The 20,636-nt window shown below is 44.1% G+C and overlaps 1 protein-coding gene across 9 annotated transcripts in view; it reads left to right on the forward strand.

Moving 5' to 3' along the window:
* Positions 1–10,597, forward strand: part of BEND5 (BEN domain containing 5) — a 1,015,515-nt gene extending 1,004,918 nt beyond the window's left edge. For all 9 annotated transcript variants that reach the window (XM_033915518.1, XM_033915519.1, XM_033915515.1 and 6 more), the window contains one exon: positions 10,422–10,597. In XM_033915518.1, the coding sequence (XP_033771409.1) occupies positions 10,422–10,579 (158 nt within the window). In that variant the 3' untranslated portion in view covers positions 10,580–10,597. The remainder of the gene's footprint in view (positions 1–10,421) is intronic.
* The last annotated feature ends 10,039 nt before the right edge of the window (positions 10,598–20,636 follow it).

Genomic DNA, 20,636 nt, shown 5'->3' on the forward strand with positions numbered 1-20,636 from the left:
TATTTATAAGTATTATATATTTCCAATAGTGTCCCCTGAGGAAGGCGTTATACACTGAAACTGGGATCCTTGTTGAGACTACTTGATTTCAATAAAGACTCGATCATTGATTGAAAAGACGCCTCTCTTGCCTTTCTGTTTGTCTGCTCATTTTCAAGTGCCAGATGGTCATTTTTCTCGCCAAAAGATCCAAATCGCTATTTTCATAACCTCTTTTCTAGATAAATTTCCATGCTTTTCACCTGCAATTTGTCTAAATCTAAAGGGTGTGTGTTAGAGATGTGTTTTGGGCAGGACAGAGGTGGGCTTATGACTTGGACATTTTTCTGCCATAATCAAACATTTTAGAAAACGTCCAGGGCACAATTTGGACATTTGAGTCTAGACCTGTTTTAAAAAAATTAATAAATACCAAAAAGATGCCCAAACTGACCAGATGAACACTGAAGGAATTAAGACATGATGCCCCACACTCCCCCAGTGGTCAATGACCCCTCTCCACCCCCCAAAGTGAAACATTGCATACCTTCCTGTATGATAGTTGCAGATGTTATGCTCAGTCCTTGTAGAGCAGCAGGCAGGACACTGGATTAGCCTGGTAGTACAGTGGTCTCCAGAGAAGGGGCCCAGTCTCATATCCTATGGCAGTCATTCAGCTAGCGGCTCTTCACCGAGCAGGAATGCAGGAAAATCACTTCTGCTCGGTTCACCACTGGATCACCAGGGAATTGAAAGGTACGTGAAGGAGATAAAAATTGTCCTGTCCTGGTCCACCTCGAGACCACCAGAGAATTCAAAAGGTATACGGGGGAGGCTAGAGGGAAGTAAATTTATTTTAGAGTTGGTGGTGACAGGATGTGAGAGGGAGCAGGTGGTATTGACCTGAATATAAGTCAAGACCCTTATTCAGGGAGTGGCGCAGGGCCGAAAAGCTTGCTCCTGCATGCCGGCCCGGGTGTGCTGCTGGCCGCAAGATCAGAAGGAGGGGGCTGAGCGCGGGGGAAAGCTCACTCCTGCCTATACACCGCTGGACCACCAGGGATGCGAAAAAAGGTGCGCAGGGGAGGGGGGGTGCAAAAAATTGTTAGTATCGGCCAGGACGGGAGGGATCCCTCCTGTCACGGCCTACCACTAGACAACCAGAGGGTACAGGGAAGGAAGGTGGGACAGGATGCAGAGCCTGGCAGGGAGTGAGGGGGGCTGGGTCAGAGCCTGGCAGGGAAGGGGGCTGAGTTCAGAGCCTGGTAGGGCAGGGAGGGTGGCTGAGTGCAGAGCCTGGCAGGGGAGGGCGTGAGGAAGGGGACACTGGGTGCAGATCCTGGCTGGGCATGGCACTTGAATATTAAGCCCCCATCTTATATTCGAGGCAACCATTTTTTTCTCCTTTATTCTTCTTGTTCAACACGGCCCTGGACTAAGTGTTTCCTCCAGAGCCACACAGATTGAATCTCCATAAGCAGATTTTGGAGCTGCTACAGAGGCCGGCTCCCAGGTGTGGCATTATCTGCAGGTCTCCAGAGAAGGGGCCCAGTGCCATATCCCATGGCAGTGGCGACCATAGAGATGGTTCCTTGGGCCAGAGTGCATAGGAGACCTCTCCAAGACTCTCAGATGGACTCGCTTCAACAGCTGCTCCCATGGCTACCTACAGCGAAGAGCAGCCTGTGGTGGAGACTGAGGGCAGCTTCCTTTTCCAGGGGCATGCCTCTTCACATCTCCTTCTGGGAGATTCTAACAACCATAGAAACCTGATGGCAGATAAAGGCCAAATGGCCCATCCAGTCTCCTCATCTGCAGTAACCATTATCTCTTCCTCTTTCTAAGAGATCCCACGTGCCTGCCCAGCTTTCTTGAATTCAGACACAGTACAGTGTCTGTCTCCAGTACAGTGCCTGTTCTACGCATCTACCACCCTTTCTGTAAAAAAAGAATTTCCTTAGATTACTCCGGAGCCTATCACCTCTGAACTTCATCCCATGCCCTCTCATTCCAGAGCTTCCTTTCAAATGACAGAGACTCGACTCATGCACATTTACATCACGTAGGTATTTAAACATCTCTATCATATCTTCCCTCTCCCGCCTTTCCTCCAAAGTATACAGATTGAGATAAGTCTGTTCCCATACACCTAATTACGAAGACCACGCACCATTTTAGTAGCTTTCCTCTGGACCAACTCCATCCTTTTTATATCTTTTTGAAGGTGCGGCCTCCAGAACTGTACACAATATTCTCACCAAAGTCTTATACAGGGGCATCAATACCTCGTTTTTCCTACTGGCTATACCTCTCGCTATGCACCCTAGCATCCTTCTAGCTTTCGCATTCACCTTTTCAACCTGTTTGGCCACCTTAAGATCATCACATACAATCACACACAAGTCCCGCTCTTCTGTCATGCGCACAAGTTCTTCACCCCCTAAACTGTACCATTCCCTCTGCTTGCCCTGGATCAGTGGCATGGAACTCTTTGGAGTTTTGTGACTTGAATTGGCCTTCATGAAGACAGGATACTGGGCTAGATGGACCATTGGTCTGATCCAGTATGTTCTTTTGTAGTACTGCACTTTAAAGATGTCACAAAAAGTCTTAATACCAAGCCTCAGCTATTAGATATTAGCAAAAGTTTACAAAAAACTGATGCGTATTAAGTAGTTTTTTTAATTGCTGAAAAGTGGTACCTAAATTGAACATATTCCATAATAATAAAAATAATAATTTTATTTCTTATATACCGCCAAAGCCATAGTAGTTCTAGGCGGTTTACAACAAAGAAGGGCTGGACAATCAGCGAAAATGGTACAATGTTACAATCAGATAAAATTAGGTGGTAGAGAAAAAATGGTACAACAGAGAGAAATAAATGGTACAACAGAGAGAAAAAATGTACAAACAGAAAGAAAGATGGGTACAATTATGGCAATGAAATGATACAGTGAAGAAGGTCAAGATAATCTGCGTAAAGGACATATAGAGATAGAGGGCCAGGGTGGGCATAGGATCTTAGGGTATGAATCGGGAGAAAAGATTAGTTTTTAGTAGTTTCCTGAAGTTTAAGTAGGATGAAGAGCGTGAGATGATGTGGGCCAGCCAGTTATTGTGATGACCTGCTTGGAAGGCAAGAGTTCTATTTAGATATCTTTTGTAACGGCAGGTCCTTAGGGTAGGGTAGCTAAACAGGTGGGTTCTACGTGTGAGTTTGGATGGGCGGTCTAGGATAAAATGGGGTACCAAGTAAAGGGGGTCCAAGCCAAGGATGGATTTGTAGCAGAAACAGGCGAACTTGAATAGCACTCTTGCTTCTAAGGGTAGCCAGTGAAGTTTGTGGCAATAAGGAGTTATGTGTTCCCATTTTTTTAGTCCGAAGATCATAGTGTTTCCAGATATGTTTTTGGGTATCTCGGTCACACTGGCTTAGAGTTGAGCTTCTCAATCCTCTGTTGTAGCACACCTAACCAGTTGAGTTTTCCGGATTATCATAATAAATATGCATGAGATAGGTTTGCATATAACGGCCTTCTGCTATATGCACAATTATCTTAATGCATATTTCTTGTGCTGATCCTGAGAACCTGACTGGCAAGTTGTTCCTCCTGGAAAGAGTTGCGGAGCACTATCTTAGAAGAAAATATCCCATTGTGAATTTCCAGCTTTTCTTTCAGCCATATCCAGTGTGCCAATGAATGATTGCAAAAAGTAAAATTAATAATTTATACGTCTACCTTTTGCAAGTTTGGTTTCATAAAACAGCCTACAAAGGTAAAGAAGAATGTTTAAGACCTCAATTTCAACCATGACCTCAATGTAATACAAAAAACAGAATGTAGATGTTAAAAAGCACAGTAGTTATGGAAAAGCAATCTGCTGTGAGTCTAATAATTCCTCTCAAGGCCCACTGTGGCACTTTAAGGAAAATAACAGGTTACTATAACTAATAAGGAAACAACTATTAAATATGTCAATCAGCTGCTTTCACAGTAATCGGTGACATTGCAAGGCTTGTCTGACAGTTGCAGTCAAACATAAACAGCTTGAAACAGCTATATTAAGCCTTCATTTAACATTTTAAATAAAATGGCATCCATATGGAGCATAAAGAAAATACAGGATGGTTGCCCAAAAACTGCAGTCTTCATTCTTACCATTCAGTAATAAGGGAAGGCATTTTCAGGACTGACTTTTACGTCCGCTGCTTCTGAGTTTAAAAACCAAACCTTTCCTATCTTGTGATTAGTGAAAAGAAAACCTTTATCAAATGTACAGTCATTATGTGTGCGTGCTGTCCAAACAGAGTGGGAGTGCGTTTTCTTAGCCTGCCAAAAATATGTTAAAAAATTTCCAAATCTGTGTAGCTGTGTAGAGAAAGTGTTCTGTAGGACTCTTTTTACTACTATCCCTTCATCAACTATTTGATGCTTACATTAAGAGAGATGAGGTTGGCCTGTTCTTGGCCAAGACCACTTTTGATTGTTTGGAATAATATACCCCTGGAATAGCATTTGGAAGAGGATCTTGAAATATTTGGGAAGAAAATAAAGTTGTTTTATTTGTGGAAGATTTGGACAGTGATTTGCTTGGGAGGGTGGTATGGGACCATTTGGAGGTATTTGCATTAATTTATATTTTTGCATTTTGTAGGTTTATTAAGGGGTCCTTTTACTGTGCAGTGTTAGTTAAATGGGCTTAGCGTGTGCTTACATTGTAAGAGTTCCTATATTTCGACATTAACCAGTTATCACCAAATTCTATATAGGTTGCTCAAAGGTGGGTGCAGATCCAGATCCATATATCAACTGATTAACCAGTTAGGCGCCAACAATCAATTATTGGGGTTAACAAACACTTAATTGGCAGTAATTAGGAGTTCTTGTACAATCCCACTTTATTCCAGGACCAGTGGGTTATTTCCGTCTACCCGCCAGGTCTTTGTAGGAAGCCTCAAATTTCAGAGATTTAAATCCTTCCCCCTCATAACTCATCACTGTCACTGGTTCCGTAAACATCAGTCTTTCCTCCTACAATCCAGGCTGTAGGAGCTTGCCTTTTCTGCTCGTGTTTTATTTCATGTAATTTCAGTCTTTGCATTTATGGTTTTCACCTCGTGCTGCGGAGGTTCCCTGCAGGGACAGCTCCGACTGCAGGAGATCGCAGACCTTTGGGAAAAGTCTGTTTCTCGAGGGGTTCCCTGCTTGTCAGTAAGCCCTATGGACAGTCTGAACATCAACTCAGGGACCGTTCCCTTGGGAGCTAGCTCACCCCAGGTTCATCCGCTAGTGGGTTGAGTGCAGGCTGCATGGTTCTGTGGAGGTGTGCCTGTGATTGGAGCCAGACTGTGTTCCTCCACCAGGCGTGCTGCGGAGGTGATCAGCTGTGGAAGTCAGACTGGTGGGGCAGTCAGAAGATCAAAGTTCAGCTTTACAACAAGTTTTTTCGCTGTTGTGAACCACCTAGAACTACTGGTGGGGCGTTATACAAGAAAATAAATTATTATTATTATCATTTCTGGTGGCTATTACCACAGTCCGTAGAGTTTTGGAGCTTCAGGCTCTCTTCTGCTAGGATCCTTTGTGTATTGCAGATTTCAGTGTGATACTGCACAATGTTCCTTTATTCTGAAAGTTGTTTCCACTTTTCACATGAATTGGGAAGTCCAACTTCCTGCTTTTGCTTCCTCTGGTTCTAGTGAATAGGACCAGGTGTTGCGCAGGTTTTTGTTGCGGTATCTGGAAGTTACCAGCGAGTTACTAAGGCCACCATTTCTAAGTGAATCCATATGGCCGTTTCCGTGGATTATGTGGCAACCGGAAAGAATCCCCCCTCCCGGTTTGGGCTCATTTTACCAGAAGTGTTTCATATTTTTGGGCAGAGTCATCATCAGTTCCGCTGGGTGAGATTTGCAGGGCTGCAACCTGGTTGTGTTTGCATCCGTTCACCAAATTTTACAGGATCAATTTGGCGACCAAGCAGAATGCTGCTTTTGGTGCCTCTGTTTTGGCAGTGGGCTCATCAGTCCCACTCTGATTCTCCAGGACTGCTCTGTTATGGTCCCAGAATAAAGTGGGATTGTACAAGAACGAAAGATTAGGTTCTTTCCTTTGCTAATCTTCTTTCTTGTTTTGGGGGCTTTCTAGTTAGGGTGCCCCCTTCTGTCAGTGCATGCAGTTTTTTATAGCACTGTTGTTATTGTTCAGGTTACTAATGTTTGATATCCAGATTCAATTATGTGTACTTGTTGCAGTTTTGCATATTGTGAGCAGAATACATGTACTTGGGGAGTGTCCCCATTTCCCTTTCCCTTGTTATTATGTTTATCATAAGAACATAAGACTAGCCTTACTGGGTCAGGCAAATGATCCATCTAGCCCAGTACCCCGTGTTTGTGGAGGCCAATCCAAGTCACAAGTTCCTGGCAAAAACCCAAATAGTAGCAGCATTCCATGCTTCTGTCCCATGTCTATCTCAACAGCAGACTATGTACTTTTCATCCAGGAATTTGTCAAGACCATTTTTAAAACCAGAATAAAGTGTGAATTTACAAGAAAGAAGATTAGCAAAGGTAAGCCCTAATCTTTTCTTATGCACTGATCTGCCCTATGCCCTATTTTATCATATGCATACCTAAATTTCATACTGTGCAACTCCAGGGGAGGCATGGCCATGGGCGGTATAGGGGCATTCCCAGAATTTAGACATTTGCACACCTAATTGCCATTCTGCTACATCCCTTCCAGATTTCATACTCTAGGTGTTCAAGCCCTTCCCGCAATCTAGGAGTTGCAGAAATCCAAACACTTTTCTAAGCATGTGCTCATCCCACAGAGAGTAAGCTAGAGCCCCCTACAGTTTTCAGTTTCTGCAAGCAATAGGTGCAGAAGTCTTTTGGTTATGCTCTGCATCTTTTTCTTCTTTTTTTCGCTTAAAGTTCATTCTTGGTTGCTTCAGTGCCATGAGACTTCATGCGGTGTCTTTTACCAGAGAAAAGGTTGCAGTCCTGTGGAGCCAGACTCCTGCTTCAAGGAGAAGCTTTGGTGGATCTGTGGAGCCAGCCTGCTTATGCCATCCTTCTCAGACTCTGGACCCGTGGGAGTTTGCTTGCCCTCTGACCCTGTCCACCCTCACTATCTACCCAATCTCCAACCCTGATACCCCCCCCCCCAAGAATTACCTAGTGCCAGTGGGAGGCTCCTCTATCCCTGGGGGCAGTTGGGAAGAGGCAGGTGCTCTCTTGTACTCTCGGTATTTGGGGGACTCAGGTCAGAATCCAAGCTCCCTGCTCATTCCTGCTCCCTGGAGAAGCATTCCAATCCAATCCAATCCTTTAGTTTTTATACCGGGTCATCCTCTTAAAAAGAAGCTCGACTCGGTTTAAATAAGTAATAAAGAACATAGACAAATTGAGGGGAAAAAACCCCCACACTAAAAATCAGTTATGGGAAATGAAGTACAATCCTAAATCTTCTAGTAGAACTATTGTTTTAAAAAAAAGTATTGTTTTTAGAGATTTTTTAAAAGTATAAAGAGAAGAAATTGATCTAATCTCTACAGCAAGTTCATTCCAGATTGAAGTGAAAGTATATATAAAGGAACGAAAAATATAGCCTGGTACCATTAGTCCATTAAATGAAAGAAAATAAACTTTATATGATTGAGAAGTTCTTTTGATCTCATAGTTTGTAAAAAGTTAAAGGAAATGGAGACTAGAGGCAGAAAAAAAATTCCATAAAGAATTTTAACTATTACACTTGCACATTTAAACTGGATTCTATACCTCTAGAAATTGTGCATAACATCAAAATTCTCGGCATCATACTAGATCCAAAATTATCATACTGTGATCAAATAAGTTTGGTGGTAAGAAGCTGTTTTTAAAAGTTTCGAATGATCAGATCAATTGCAAAAGTTTTAGAACCAGCCGCATTAAACACTCCAGTCCATTCCCTCATCATCTCTAGACTTGACTACTGTTACTCACTATATAAAAACGTCACCCAGCTCCAACAAAGACGCTTAATCCAGAATGCATCTATAAAACTCATCACTTATTCCAGAAAATTTAATCATGTGACGCCCCTTCTACAAAATGCCCTTCGGATTACATATGAAATAATTTTTCTCTGTTTCAAAATACGACAATCAAACGTACCAGCATTCCTTGATAAACTCTTAATTCCATATACACCATTGAGAACCTTATGATCTGCAGACCACAATTTGCTTGTAGTTCCCTCCCTAAAAGTCATTACCGTATTTTCACTCATATACCGCGCACCCGTGTAAAACGCGCACACGGGTATAGCACGCGGGAAACTAATTTATGTAAAGAAATTTTTATATACCGCACACACCTGTATACCGCGCATGCCGCCCCGACTCTCCTCTGGCCGCCCCGACTCTCCTTTTGCCCGCCCCGATTCTCCTCTGGCCACCCTGACTCTCCTTTTGCCCGCCCCGACTCTCCTCTGGCCGTCCCGACTCTCCTTTCGCCCGCCCCGACTCTCCTCTCCCCCTTGAAGTCCTGTCCCCCCTTGAAGTCCTGTCTCCACCCTGAAAGCCTGATGCCCCCCCCCCGATGTCCGATTCACCCCCCCGCAGGACCGCTCGCACCCCCACCCCGAAGGACCACTCGCACTTGCACCCGCACCCCCACCCCGATGGACCGCTCGCACCCCCACAGCCGTTTCTCTGACATCAGAGAAAGGGCGGGACCGCTGGAAGAGGATGCAGCGCAGACGCAGGGCTCAGAGAAGGGGCGGGATCGCCGGCAGAGGAAGCAGCAGGACAACGGTAGGCAGCTTCTTCATGATGGGGGGGTAGGGAGGCTGTGGGGGTGCGAGCGGTCCATCGGGGTGGGGGTGCGGGTGCGAGTGTGAGCGGTCCTTCGGGGTGGGGGTGCAAGCGATCCTGCGGGGGGGGGGTGAATCGGACGGCGGGGGGGGAACTATGTAAAAAAAAGTTGTAAAACGCGCTCACGTGTATAACGTGCATGGTTATGCACGGTTTGTAAAATCGTGTATAACGCGCGCGTTATATGCGTGAAAATATGGTAATACTCGATGAAACAAAATATTCACAACTTATGCTCCACAGCTATGGAATACTCTATCTACCCTCTCATCTTAGAGAAGAACAAAAGCTCGATCGCTTTAAGAGCAGCTTAAAGTCATTTTTATTTAAAGATGCTTTCACACTTAAGTATCAAATGTATGATACTTCTTAGTTTTACGTCCTCTCCAGGAGCCCAGAATGGGTTATGTGTGTAGAGATGTTTAAATATCTATGTGGCATAAATGCGCAGGAGGTGTGTTTCTCTTGAGGGTGCATAGGGTGAAGGTGAAAGGGGATAAATATCAAAATAATCTAAGGAAATATTTCTTTGTGGAAAGGTTGGTGGATTTGTGGAACAGTGGCCAGGAGGAGGTGGCAGAGACCAAAACGGTACCCTGATTCAAGAAAACATGGGATAAATACATAGGGAGGAACAAATAATGGATGGTATAGAATCTCTAAGGAAAATCGGCATAGTAGATGGTCTGGATGAGCAGATAGGATAGGCCATATGGCCTTTATCTGCTATTATTTTCTCTGTTTCTGTGCAAAAGGCTGAAATTGACAGATGTGAAAATTATAAACCATTTCTCTCTCCTATTCAGGTGTATATGCAGTAAACTGAGTGCATTCAGTCTTTGGCTTGAGATAATAGGATAAATTATTATTTCTCGGGTGTACTCTCTCCAGATGGGTTCATCTTGTGCATATCTTGACAAGAATGAATGGTACTCTTAAGCCAGTGTGTGTTAAGTAAATCTCAGTCTCTTAAATTTATTGCCTGGTGCTCTTCTTAATACTTGCATAGTACTAGAGAGGGCTTCCCTCTGGAGCTTGCAAGAACTAATGCATACAGGCAACATATCAAGGTGACCTTGGAAGTTTATTTTAATCAGCTCAGTGATACCCAAAGCAATTTAGTCTATTTTCTTGGTCTCTGATTTTATGCATTGGTATTTTAGTTTAGTTTCTGTTTCTCTGTATGTAATACAGAATATTTACTTGATACTGAGACTTTTTTTTTCTTTTTTTTTTTTTTACCAAGGTCTGCTATTTAACAGCTTTTATGTAATATCAAATAATTATGCATCATCGTTTTAGGGTATATCTGATAAAAATGCATCTATATGACATGAAAAGCTTTGGCCTACTGAGCTAAAATGCACATTTTTCTGACATACATATGAGGGAAATTATTAAACTATAGTATTGAGTTCAGTGAAAATATAGTACAAACGATCCACTTTTTTTGTCAGGTTGATGCATCCATAAAGAAGAATCGATCAAATCATAGAAGACAGCATTATTGTTTACAGTTGTGCCATTGGGAGCAGAATTAACCAGGCAAAATTTTGTTCTCTTTGCTTTCTTTTCAGAATGCTTATATGACAGAATAGCACAAGACACTATGGACGAAACCGAAATTGCACAGAGACTCTCCAAAGTCAACAAATACATCTGTGAAAAAATCATGGATATCAACAAGTCATGTAAAAATGAAGAAAGGAGGGAAGCAAAATACAGTATGCAATAAACTTTGGATTTTTCTTAATTGTCTTTGTGTTTTACTTGTGTGGTGTTTGTATAGTGTGGAACTATCTCTCATGGGGTCAAGATGATTAAAATGAATCCCATGATAAAACAAAGGTTTATTTCAAACAGATTTTTATATATCTATGTCTTGCAAACTATTTTTACTTGAGTTTTGGGTTATGTGTATATTTTTAGTGATTTTTATTTTGTATACAAGATCTTTTATTCATATCGTCTGCCTACAATTTTCCAAATGTTTTGTCCCCCCTACCCCCTTTCCCCCTTAGCCCCAAATTTGAAAAATATATTGTTTATTGTGAGCTTCTATACCGCTACAGGACTGGGGAGTCAATTCAGAGCGGTTTGCATGAGATTCTGTAAAAGGTGTTACAATACATGAGCTTTTGTAGAGGTGTTACAATACAGAGTTAGAGTTACAAGAGCTTCTGCAAGGCATTACAATACATGGGCTCTACACAGAGTTATAGGGGCTTCTGCAGCAGTGTTGCAATACAGAGTTATTAAGACCGGCATAATTATGGCATAATCAATCATCCTAAACTAAACTAAACCTTAGGTTTGTATACCGCGCCATCTCCGCAAGCGCAGATCCTACTTGTGTTACTGGCACATCGATCATCCTACTTATTTGCATATGTTCATACCAAATCAATCATCCTACACATCTAATATTAGGTTTACTATTACAGCTAAGTACACTATATTTGCACAACTCCTAAGGAGTTTGGCCTATTCAACTAAATATAGTCTATATACATGTATCTGTATCATGTTTTATGTTATTTTCCTCAGAGTCTTGTTTTTTTGGCTTCAGCCCTTGGTTTATTTATATCCTTTTGTGTTCTTCCTATCGAGTTCCTGATTTGGAGGGGGGAGGGGGGACTAGCCAACTGTCTCCTCTATGTCGTTTTATTGGCTAAGTAATCTATGAAGAGAATGGTCTTTATCCCTTTCTTGAACTTTCCAACATCGTTTTCTAGTTTTAGTTCCTTCGGGAGGGCATTCCACCACCTAGGAGCCATCACTGAGAACATTCTTTTCCTGACACTTTTGTATTCGATGTCTCTGAAGGAGGGAATTTCCAGCAGTTGATTTTGGCTCAAGCGTAGTGTGCGTGTTGTTGTGTGCCGATGCAGTGTGGCCGCTAGATATTGTGGTTCAGAAAAATGAATGATTTTGTGCGTCAGCAGTAGGATCTTGAATTTCACCCTGTTTTCAATCGGGAGCCAGTGTAGTTCTTTCAGTAGCGGGGTGGCACTTGTGTGCCTCGATTTTTCCAGCAGAAATCTTGCTGCTGTATTTTGTACCATTTGAATCTGTTTAATCATGTATTTTGGGACACCCAGTAGGATTGCATTGAGAGTACCAGGGTTATTATTACATTGGACATTGCTTGGTGAGTAAGGTAGGGTTTAAGTCAGGGGTGCCCAAAAGGTCAATCGCGATCAACCAGTAAGGCAATGCGAGTTGATCGCGGAGCCCATAATTGTTCCCAGCATGATACACCGCCGGGAAAATAGGCTCTATTGTGCCCAGTTTTAGGAATGTTCCCTTCTTCAGGAGCCAGAATAAGGGACTAAAATAAGATTTTCTCCTAGGCTTGCTTTCTTCTCTTGACGTTCATGGACATCTTATTTTAGTCCTTTATTCTGGGGAGTATTACTGTTTGGAGACCTGTCAAGTGTTTGAGGACTGCCTGAGATAAGTACTTTGAAATCGCTAGTTTGAGCACCTTTTGGGTTTGGTGGATTCCAATTTTGTACCATATTGCTAAATAATCACTTTGTAACACTTTTGTTTGGGTTTATTATTATTTAAAAGCACTTGATGTATACCTATGATGGTGCTAAAGTGGCTTGAGAAATAGCCCTTTTCACAGTGTATAAGCCTGGAACTCGGGTTTCCCAAAGCTGATAGCTTTTACATTTGCACTGAGGTTACATCAAAATCACTAAAAATTATTCTTAAATAGTCTTGAACGTGGCTTTTTGCCTTACTTAGATTGGACAATTTTGTAATAATTCTGTTTCCAAAACAGAATAGAGGGAAACTATTTTTGAACAGTACATCTAAGGCAGTGGTCTCAAACTCAAAACCCTTTGCAGGGCCACATTTTGGATTTGTAGGTACTTGGAAGACCGCAGAAAAAATAGTTAATGTCTTACTGAAGAAATGACAACTTTGCATGAGGTAATCTAATCTAATCTAAACCTTAAGTTTATATACCGCATCATCTCCATGAGAATGGAGCTCGACACGGTTTACAAGAACTTAAAATAGTGGGTAGAGAAGAAGAAAAAGGATTAGATGAACTTATGTGTAGAAGGGGGGAGAGAAAGGGGGGAAGGATAGAGCTACAATTTGCTGAAAAGCCAGGTTTTCAGTTGTTTGCGGAATAACTGAAGGGAGCTCAGGTTCCGCAGCGGGGTGGTGAGGTCGTTCCAAAGACCTGTGATTTTGAAGAGAAGGGATTTTCCCAGTTTGCCTGAATAGTGGATGCCGCGTGGAGAGGGGAAGGCTAGTTTAAGCCTTTGGGCAGTTCTGGAGGAGTCGGGACTGGAGGAGTTGAAAGACAGTGGGATAAGAGGAGGCAGGATTCCTTGAATGATCTTGAAAGCCAGGCAGGAACATTTGAAATGGATTCTGGAGATTATTGGGAGCCAATGAAGTTTGGCAAGGAGTGGGGAGGCATGGTCAGACTTGCGTTTTGAGAAGATCAGTTTGGCTGCAGTATTCTGGATTAGCTGGAGTCTTAGAATACTTTTTTTTGATAGATTTAAGTAGATGGCGTTGCAGTAATCTAGTTTGGAGAGGATGATGGATTGGACAAGGATGGCAAAGTGTTGTTGGCTGAAGAAGGATCTAGCTTTCCTCAGCATGTGAAGGCTGAAAAAGCATGATTTTGCCAAGGAGTTGAGGTGGTCATTGAGGGAGAGAGAGGAATCGATAGTGATACCAAGGACCTTGCATGAGAACTCGAGCTGTAGTGTATCGCCTGTGGGTAGTGTGAAAAGTGTGGGCAGGTGTTCGAATTTTGGGCCGAGCCAGAGTAGTTTTGTTTTAGATTCGTTTAGTTTCATCTGTACCGAGAGGGACCAGGCACGGAGTCTCATTATGCAAGCTGTAATGTTTTCGTGGAGTTTGGTGAGGTTCTGGTCAGTCTCAAGGAGGACAAGGTAAGTAAGTACCTACAAATCCAAAATGTGGATTATCTGACATCTGAAATTATCAGAAGCAAGTGTATTTCCTTAATTGATTCTGATAATTTCACATATACACAGCTGAAAGCAGTGCAATATGCAGAAAGTGAAAAACTATCAAAGTATCAACTGCAAGAAACAAGATTTTGGACCAACTATTTTGAGGCCCTCGGTATTATAAAGAATGATTCTTTATGGAAAAGTTGTGCCTTAAGTGTCCGGTGGTTGAGTCTGCAACCGCCTTCAGCTCTCACCTCCAGCACCGGACACACACACAAGCTGCACTGCCTCCAATGGTTAACTTACATTCTGGAACATTGCCTGCGTCACTGCTGTAACCTCACGCAAGCGCTTTCCTGCGTTTGTATGCGATTTGTGAGGTGGAGTGGAGAGGACAATCACGTACAGACGCAGGAAAGCACTTTCGTGAGATTACAGCAGTGAGGCGGACAATTTTCCAGAACGCGACCACCGGCCACGACCACTGGACAGTTAAGGCACAAGTTTTTCATAAATAATTATTCTTTATAATACCGAGGGCCTCAAAACAGTACCCCTGATCTAAGCTGTATCCTTTAATGTGGATTTATTCTTTCACTGTTTGGTGTAGTTCTTCCAGTTGTGACTACCTGTTGGGCTTTTTGGCATGTTGGGTCCTGTACATGTAGGTTAAAGTCTCCGCATACCCAGAATGAGGAGAATATTAGGTTAGTTTCTGCGATGAGGTTCACAATGTTTTGCCACTCTTCTTTGCCCAGGTTGGTAATGGCATATAACATCATTATGCCCATTGTGTTTGAGTTTCCTACTCGAAGAAGTAGACATTATGCTCCTGTTGGTTGGGTGATTTTCATTTGTTGGAAGCCCAAGTTGGATTTGTGTTTAACTGCTACCCCCACAATCACCACAACCACCACCTCTCTTATCTTTTCTATTTTGGAGCATGATGTGATCATCTGGTGGGCAAGCCTCACTTATGACGACCCCACTGTTTTCTAATTGCTTGGAAACATTGTGAAATCTAGTCATGGTCATCATCTGTTGTTCATTTGATCTTTGTAAAATTAGGATCGAGGTACTTTAGCAAATCTGTGTGGTGCAAGGTTGGACTTTTACTAAGTAGAGGCATTCAGTTTCCAATACTGTTCACGTACCGCTTTTCATAAGAACTAAGGACTCTGAAAAGTGTAATGTAAAGAGAAATGCCTTTCTTTGAGGTCTCTTTTAATAAATGTTTTTTTTGCTATGTCTACGTGAAACTTCCTAAACCTTGTACTTTCCAGTTCATCTTTATTGCATATGAAAATAGCAAAAACTGATATACTGTATTTCAAGACCCACAAAAGCAGCACATGTAGAGTAATGAAATACACTGTTATCAAGTTACCACTAAATAGTATTTCAAGGAGGACTTTCAGACAAGAGCTATGGGGTTCATAATAAAAAAAAAAGTCTAAAAAGTGTCCTAAATGGCTACTTGGACGATCAAAAAGCCTGATCGTCCAAGTACCCATAACCAAAGCTGGTTTTTAGACGTATCTAAAACCAGCTTAGGCCTTTCCCCTGCCTCTAGATGCACAGAGAGAAAAGAGGCATGTTTAGAGGAGGGGAAAGGGCGGGCGGTGGGCGGGAGGTAGGCCGACCTACACCTAGGCGTACAATACATATAACCAAAACAGTTGACAGGTTGCCTAGTCGGCACTTAGACCTTTTTGACTTAGACGAAGTCAAACCAGGTCTAAGTGCCGAAAAAGGGGCCACTGAGCTGATGGCCGCTGGCGCGATCAGTTCAGCAGCCTGGCAACTTACCCACAGCAACCATTGCGATAGGAGAGATGCCTCATCTCCCCTACCACAATGCGATCACCCCTCTACCCGAACTGCCGCGACCCACGGCAGGAGAGATGCCCAATCTCTCCTGCCGCGGGTTGTGGCAGTTCGAGTACAGGAGTGATCGCATCGCGGCAGGGGAGATGACCAATCTCTCCTGCCGCGATACATCATCCCCCCACGACGATATCGGGGCAAGAGGGAGCCCAAGCACTCTTGCCCCGCGGCAGCCGCAACGATATCGGGGCAAGAGGGAGCCCAAACATCTTGCCCCGGCGATCATGCCCCCCCTACTCGACATGGCCAGGAGGGAGCCCAAACCCTCCTGTCCCTGGCGAACCCCCCCTCCGACACAATAAGCCAGGAGAGAGCCCAAGCTCTCCTGGCCCCGGCGACCCCCTACCCCCCACTACCCACTACAATACGGGCAGGAGGGATCCCAGGCCCTCCTGCCCTCGACACAACCCCCCTCCCCCCAACAACCGCCCCCCCTAGAACCCCCGTTCGGACTGACCCGCGACCCCCCTGGCCGACCCCACGACCCCTCTACCTGCACCCCTTCCCCATACCTTTAAGTTGGCCAGACGGACGGGTGCCAAGCCCGCCTGTCCGACAGGCCTGCCGGGTCCAGAATGGGGCCGGATTGGCCCAAGCAGCAGAAACCCCACCCACAGGTGGGGCCTGAGGCCCCTGGGCTAATCAGAATAGGCCCGGGAGCCTTAGGCCCCGGGTTGGGCCCATGTGCCTAAGGCCCCACCCACAGGAGCGGCCTAAGGCTCCCGGGCCTATTCTGATTGGCCCAGGGGCCTCAGGCCCCACCTGTGGGCGGGATTTATGCCGCCTGGGCCAATCCAGCCCCATTTTGGAACCTGCTGGCCTGCCGGACGGGTGGGCTTGGCACCCGTCCGTTTGGCCAATGTTAAAGATACGGGGTGGGGGTGGGGGGGTCGTGGGGTCGGCCGGGGGGTTGCAGGTCAGCGGGGGGTGTCCGATCGGGGGTTCTGGGGGGGCGGTCGTTGGGGGGTGGGGAGTTGTGTCGAGGGCAGGAGGGCCTGGGATACCTCCTGCCCGTATTTTAGTGGGGGGTAGGGGGTCGCCAGGGCCAGGAGGGCTTGGGCTCCCTCCTGGCCCAATCCAGTCAGGGGGGTCACCGGGGCCAGGAGAGCTTGGGCTCCCTCCTGGCCATATCGAGTCGGGGGGGGGGGCACGATCGCCGGGGCAAGAGGGCTTGAGCTCCCTCTTGCCCCGATGTCATCGGGGGGTCGCGGTTCGACAGTGCATGAGGGCTTGGGCTCCTTCTTGCCCCGATGTTGTTGGGGGGGGGTTCGCGGTTCGACAGGGCAGGAGGGCTTGGGCACCCTCCTGCCTGGATCATTGGGGGGGGGGGAATTCTGTAACCGGTGTTGTTTTTGACAGATACCGGTTACAGAATCCAGCTTTTAGGCGAAGGACTGGCTACTCCTTTTTCTAAAAGTCCTTGTGTTGGACGTTTGGGGCTTAGGCGTTTTTTTGGTTCATTATGGGCAAAAAGTGTAGACATCGTGGGGGTGTACTTGTAGACATAGTGGTGATCTGGGTGTTTAGTAGAGGCAGGTCATAATCAAAACAAGGACATTTGTTTTGGTTATGGACACTTTCCCTGCTTCTGCTTTGAACATTTAAGGACTTAGGCCAAAAGGGGACTTAGACAGTGTTTTTGATTATGCCCCTCCACGTTTTTAGGCCAACATTGTGATTTACTGATAAACCAGTCTCTTGCAAAGCTGCAGGAAATACTGCAAAATCTTTCTCTTTCCAATGAGTTCCACAATCCCTATGGAATTGTTGAGTGAAAATGAGAGCTGATCTAACTGCAGAAGCAGAATGTGTCCTGTGCTGTTTCTCACTCCCTCTTTCTGACAGATTTATGCCTCCTGCAGCAGAAAAGGGAGCATGGCAGTCCACATTCTTTCTCTCTGCATCTCAGGCATAACTGATGCTTTGGACAGTGTTCTGCACAATTAGAAGCAGCAATCAGGTCCTATGTGACACCTGTGGAAGATGTGGTCTGCTGCTTCATCCTTCCACTATCAGTATATCACTATATTGTAATAAAGGGATCGGTGTATGTGTGGGAAAGGGAGTGGCAGACGAAGGTTTGAACCGTTTCCCTGAAAATAAGACCTTCCCTGAAAATAAGCCCTAGCATGATTTTCGGAGTAGGTCCTAATATAAGCTCTACCCCAAAAATAAGCCCTAGTTGGATCGGCCCCGAAGCCCCTCCGAATGTCCCCAACACTCCCCGATTTGCTTCCCCCCCTGCAGCATCTTTCCTCCCCGTGGGAGGGAGGGATAGAAAGATGCTATCAAGGGGATGGGTGATAGATGATAGTGGTACACAAAAAAAAAATTAAGACATCCCCTGAAAATAAGCCCTAGTGCATTTTTTGGACCCAAAATTAATATGACAGTGTCTTATTTTCAGGGACACATGGTATACTGTATAGACATCTGGGATGGGGATAGGAAGAGACTGAAAGAGAACAGGAGGTGGAATAGACTTTATAACGCTAGCCATCTCAAAGTCCTGCATTTCAATAATGGCGCTGGCTGTGATAAGAATGCCGTGGTAAAAGAGAAGAGCCCTCCCATTATAGAGATGTCTGCGGAGACCAATCCTCCCACTCACATCATCAGTCGCGTCAAAAAGAACACTCCCACTGAGGGATCTCCCAATCATTAAAAGCGTACCGCTAATTGTGCAATTACCAAAAATCGCTGTATCGGGTCTCATTTAAAAAGTTGTTCAACCCCTCGACATTCACGTACCCAAAGTAGAACTGCTAGTACTACCACACGTACCAATCATCAAATACGTGCAGCCAAAAGAACAACTGCAAAGATCACATCATCGGATCACATTCAAAAGAATGGTAACCGCTCAATATTCACATACCTATGAACAACTAGAAAAATGGCTTTATTGAGTCCCATTTAAAAAAAAAATTTCCGTCAACGTTCACATGAACATAATCGTAACAGAATAGCAGATGTTAACTCTCAAACCAATCCTCCAATCAGCATTCATACATTCATATGGAAGGGAACTGAAAGTAGTTGCTAACATAAGGGGCCCTTTACAGACAAATATGCATACCATCCAACAAAAACAACTTCATCCACAAGATGTTTCAAACAAAAAAACCTTCAAAAAATATTTCCATTCTTTGGCCCGATTCAAACCAATGGGTTCTAGGGAATGCAAACGATAGATCCAACGCTGTTCACACTGGACCAAATATTTGTCTAGATCCCCCTCTTTTCTTCTCACTGTGTCCAGTGTCCTGACAATGCTGGACCAAGGGGGCACCTGCTTTCTTGGTAAAAATTGCTGACCTGTGTTCATTAACCCTTATACTTAAAGTTCTAGTTGTGTTGCCTACATATAGTTTGTTACAATGACAGATTAGAATGTAGACTATGTTAGAAGACTTGCAGGCAGTGGAATGAGGTAACCTGTATTCCTTATTGTCAAATGTGTTAAAAAAAAAAGAGTCACATTCTAATGTGCTATCACAGGTCTTACATGAACCACATCTTCTGTGTCCTCCTAATGTCATAGGGGCTCGTATTACTGGGAGCATGGTGGGGCTTAAAAGTTCTTTTAAGTTCCTACCCCTGGAAAATGCTACTCGAAGGTTCACTCCCCTTAACGCTGGATGAATCTGCATAATTTCCCAATTTTTCCTCACTATATTAGCCACCTCTTCCCCTCCCGACATATATCACATAACCAGTGTGAGAGTGTTGTCAGATGTTCTATCCCTATCATGTGCCTGTAGTAATAGTGTATGATTTTGATATTTAGTCCGTTTTTATGCTCTTTTAAGTGTATATCTCGAGTATCTTCTGTGTTCTATGTCTGTCATAAATTGTTTAGCCTGGTGTGTAAAAGATCTATTATCCTGACATATTTGTCGAATCTTAAAAACTGGGAGGATGGTAAACTGCTTTTAAGAGCCCATGGTGGTCTTTCCACACTCCCATTTATATGAGAACATTTGCACATTTGTTCAGCCTATATATTTTAATTTGAAAAAATTTAAGGTTGAAGTTTCTGAGATGATATATATTTCCTCCACAATTTTGTAGATTGTCTTTAATATGATCTTTAACATATAAAGCCACTCCCCCTCCTTTTCTTCCTACTATGTCTTTCCGGAACAGATTATAGCCCAGTATAACTATATCCCAGTCATGGCTCTCCGTAAACCATGTCTCTGTAATCACCACTAAATCCAGCTCAGCCTCTTCTATCACAGACTCGTCTAGATCAAGAACCTTGCTTCCCATATTTTGAGCATTAGTATATACTGCTTTCCAGACATTGCCCCTTTTTCTCATTTGTGTAAAGGAATTTAATGATTCACTTACTTGAGAGCTTATACTTACCTGGGGGCTTTGATCATCCTGCCTCACTGATTCTAATTTAAAGACCTTTTCAGTAGTTTAGCCAGTCTCCTGCTGAAGATATGTTTTCCCTTTGATAGAGATATACCATCCTGCTCAGCAGCCCTTGGAAAATCATCCCATTGTCCAGGAAGCCAAAATGCTCTCAACGAGATGGCAATATTGTCACAGCCATGCATTCATCTTGAGGATGTGAGCTTTTCTGCCCTGGCCTTTAACCTTGACAGGGAGGATGGATGAGAATACAACCTGTGCAACTGACTGCTTCTTTCCCAGAGCCATGAAGTCACTTTTGATATATTCGGAGGGGTATCTCGCAGTATCATTAGTGCCAACATTGATGATCAATATTGGATAATAGTCATTAGGCTTGATGAACCTTGGCAGGTTCTCCATAACATCTTGAATTTTGGCACCAGGCAGACAGCATACCTCCCAGGACATCATGTCTGGTGTGCAAATGGACGCTTCTGTACCCCTCAGAAGGGAATCACCAACCACCACTACCTTATGCCTCCTAGTGGTCACAGATACAGCACCTTTGGAGATTTCAAGCTT

This window comes from Geotrypetes seraphini, chromosome 12 (genome assembly GCF_902459505.1).
Source record: "Geotrypetes seraphini chromosome 12, aGeoSer1.1, whole genome shotgun sequence".
In the NCBI taxonomy this organism is placed as follows: domain Eukaryota; kingdom Metazoa; phylum Chordata; class Amphibia; order Gymnophiona; family Dermophiidae; genus Geotrypetes; species Geotrypetes seraphini.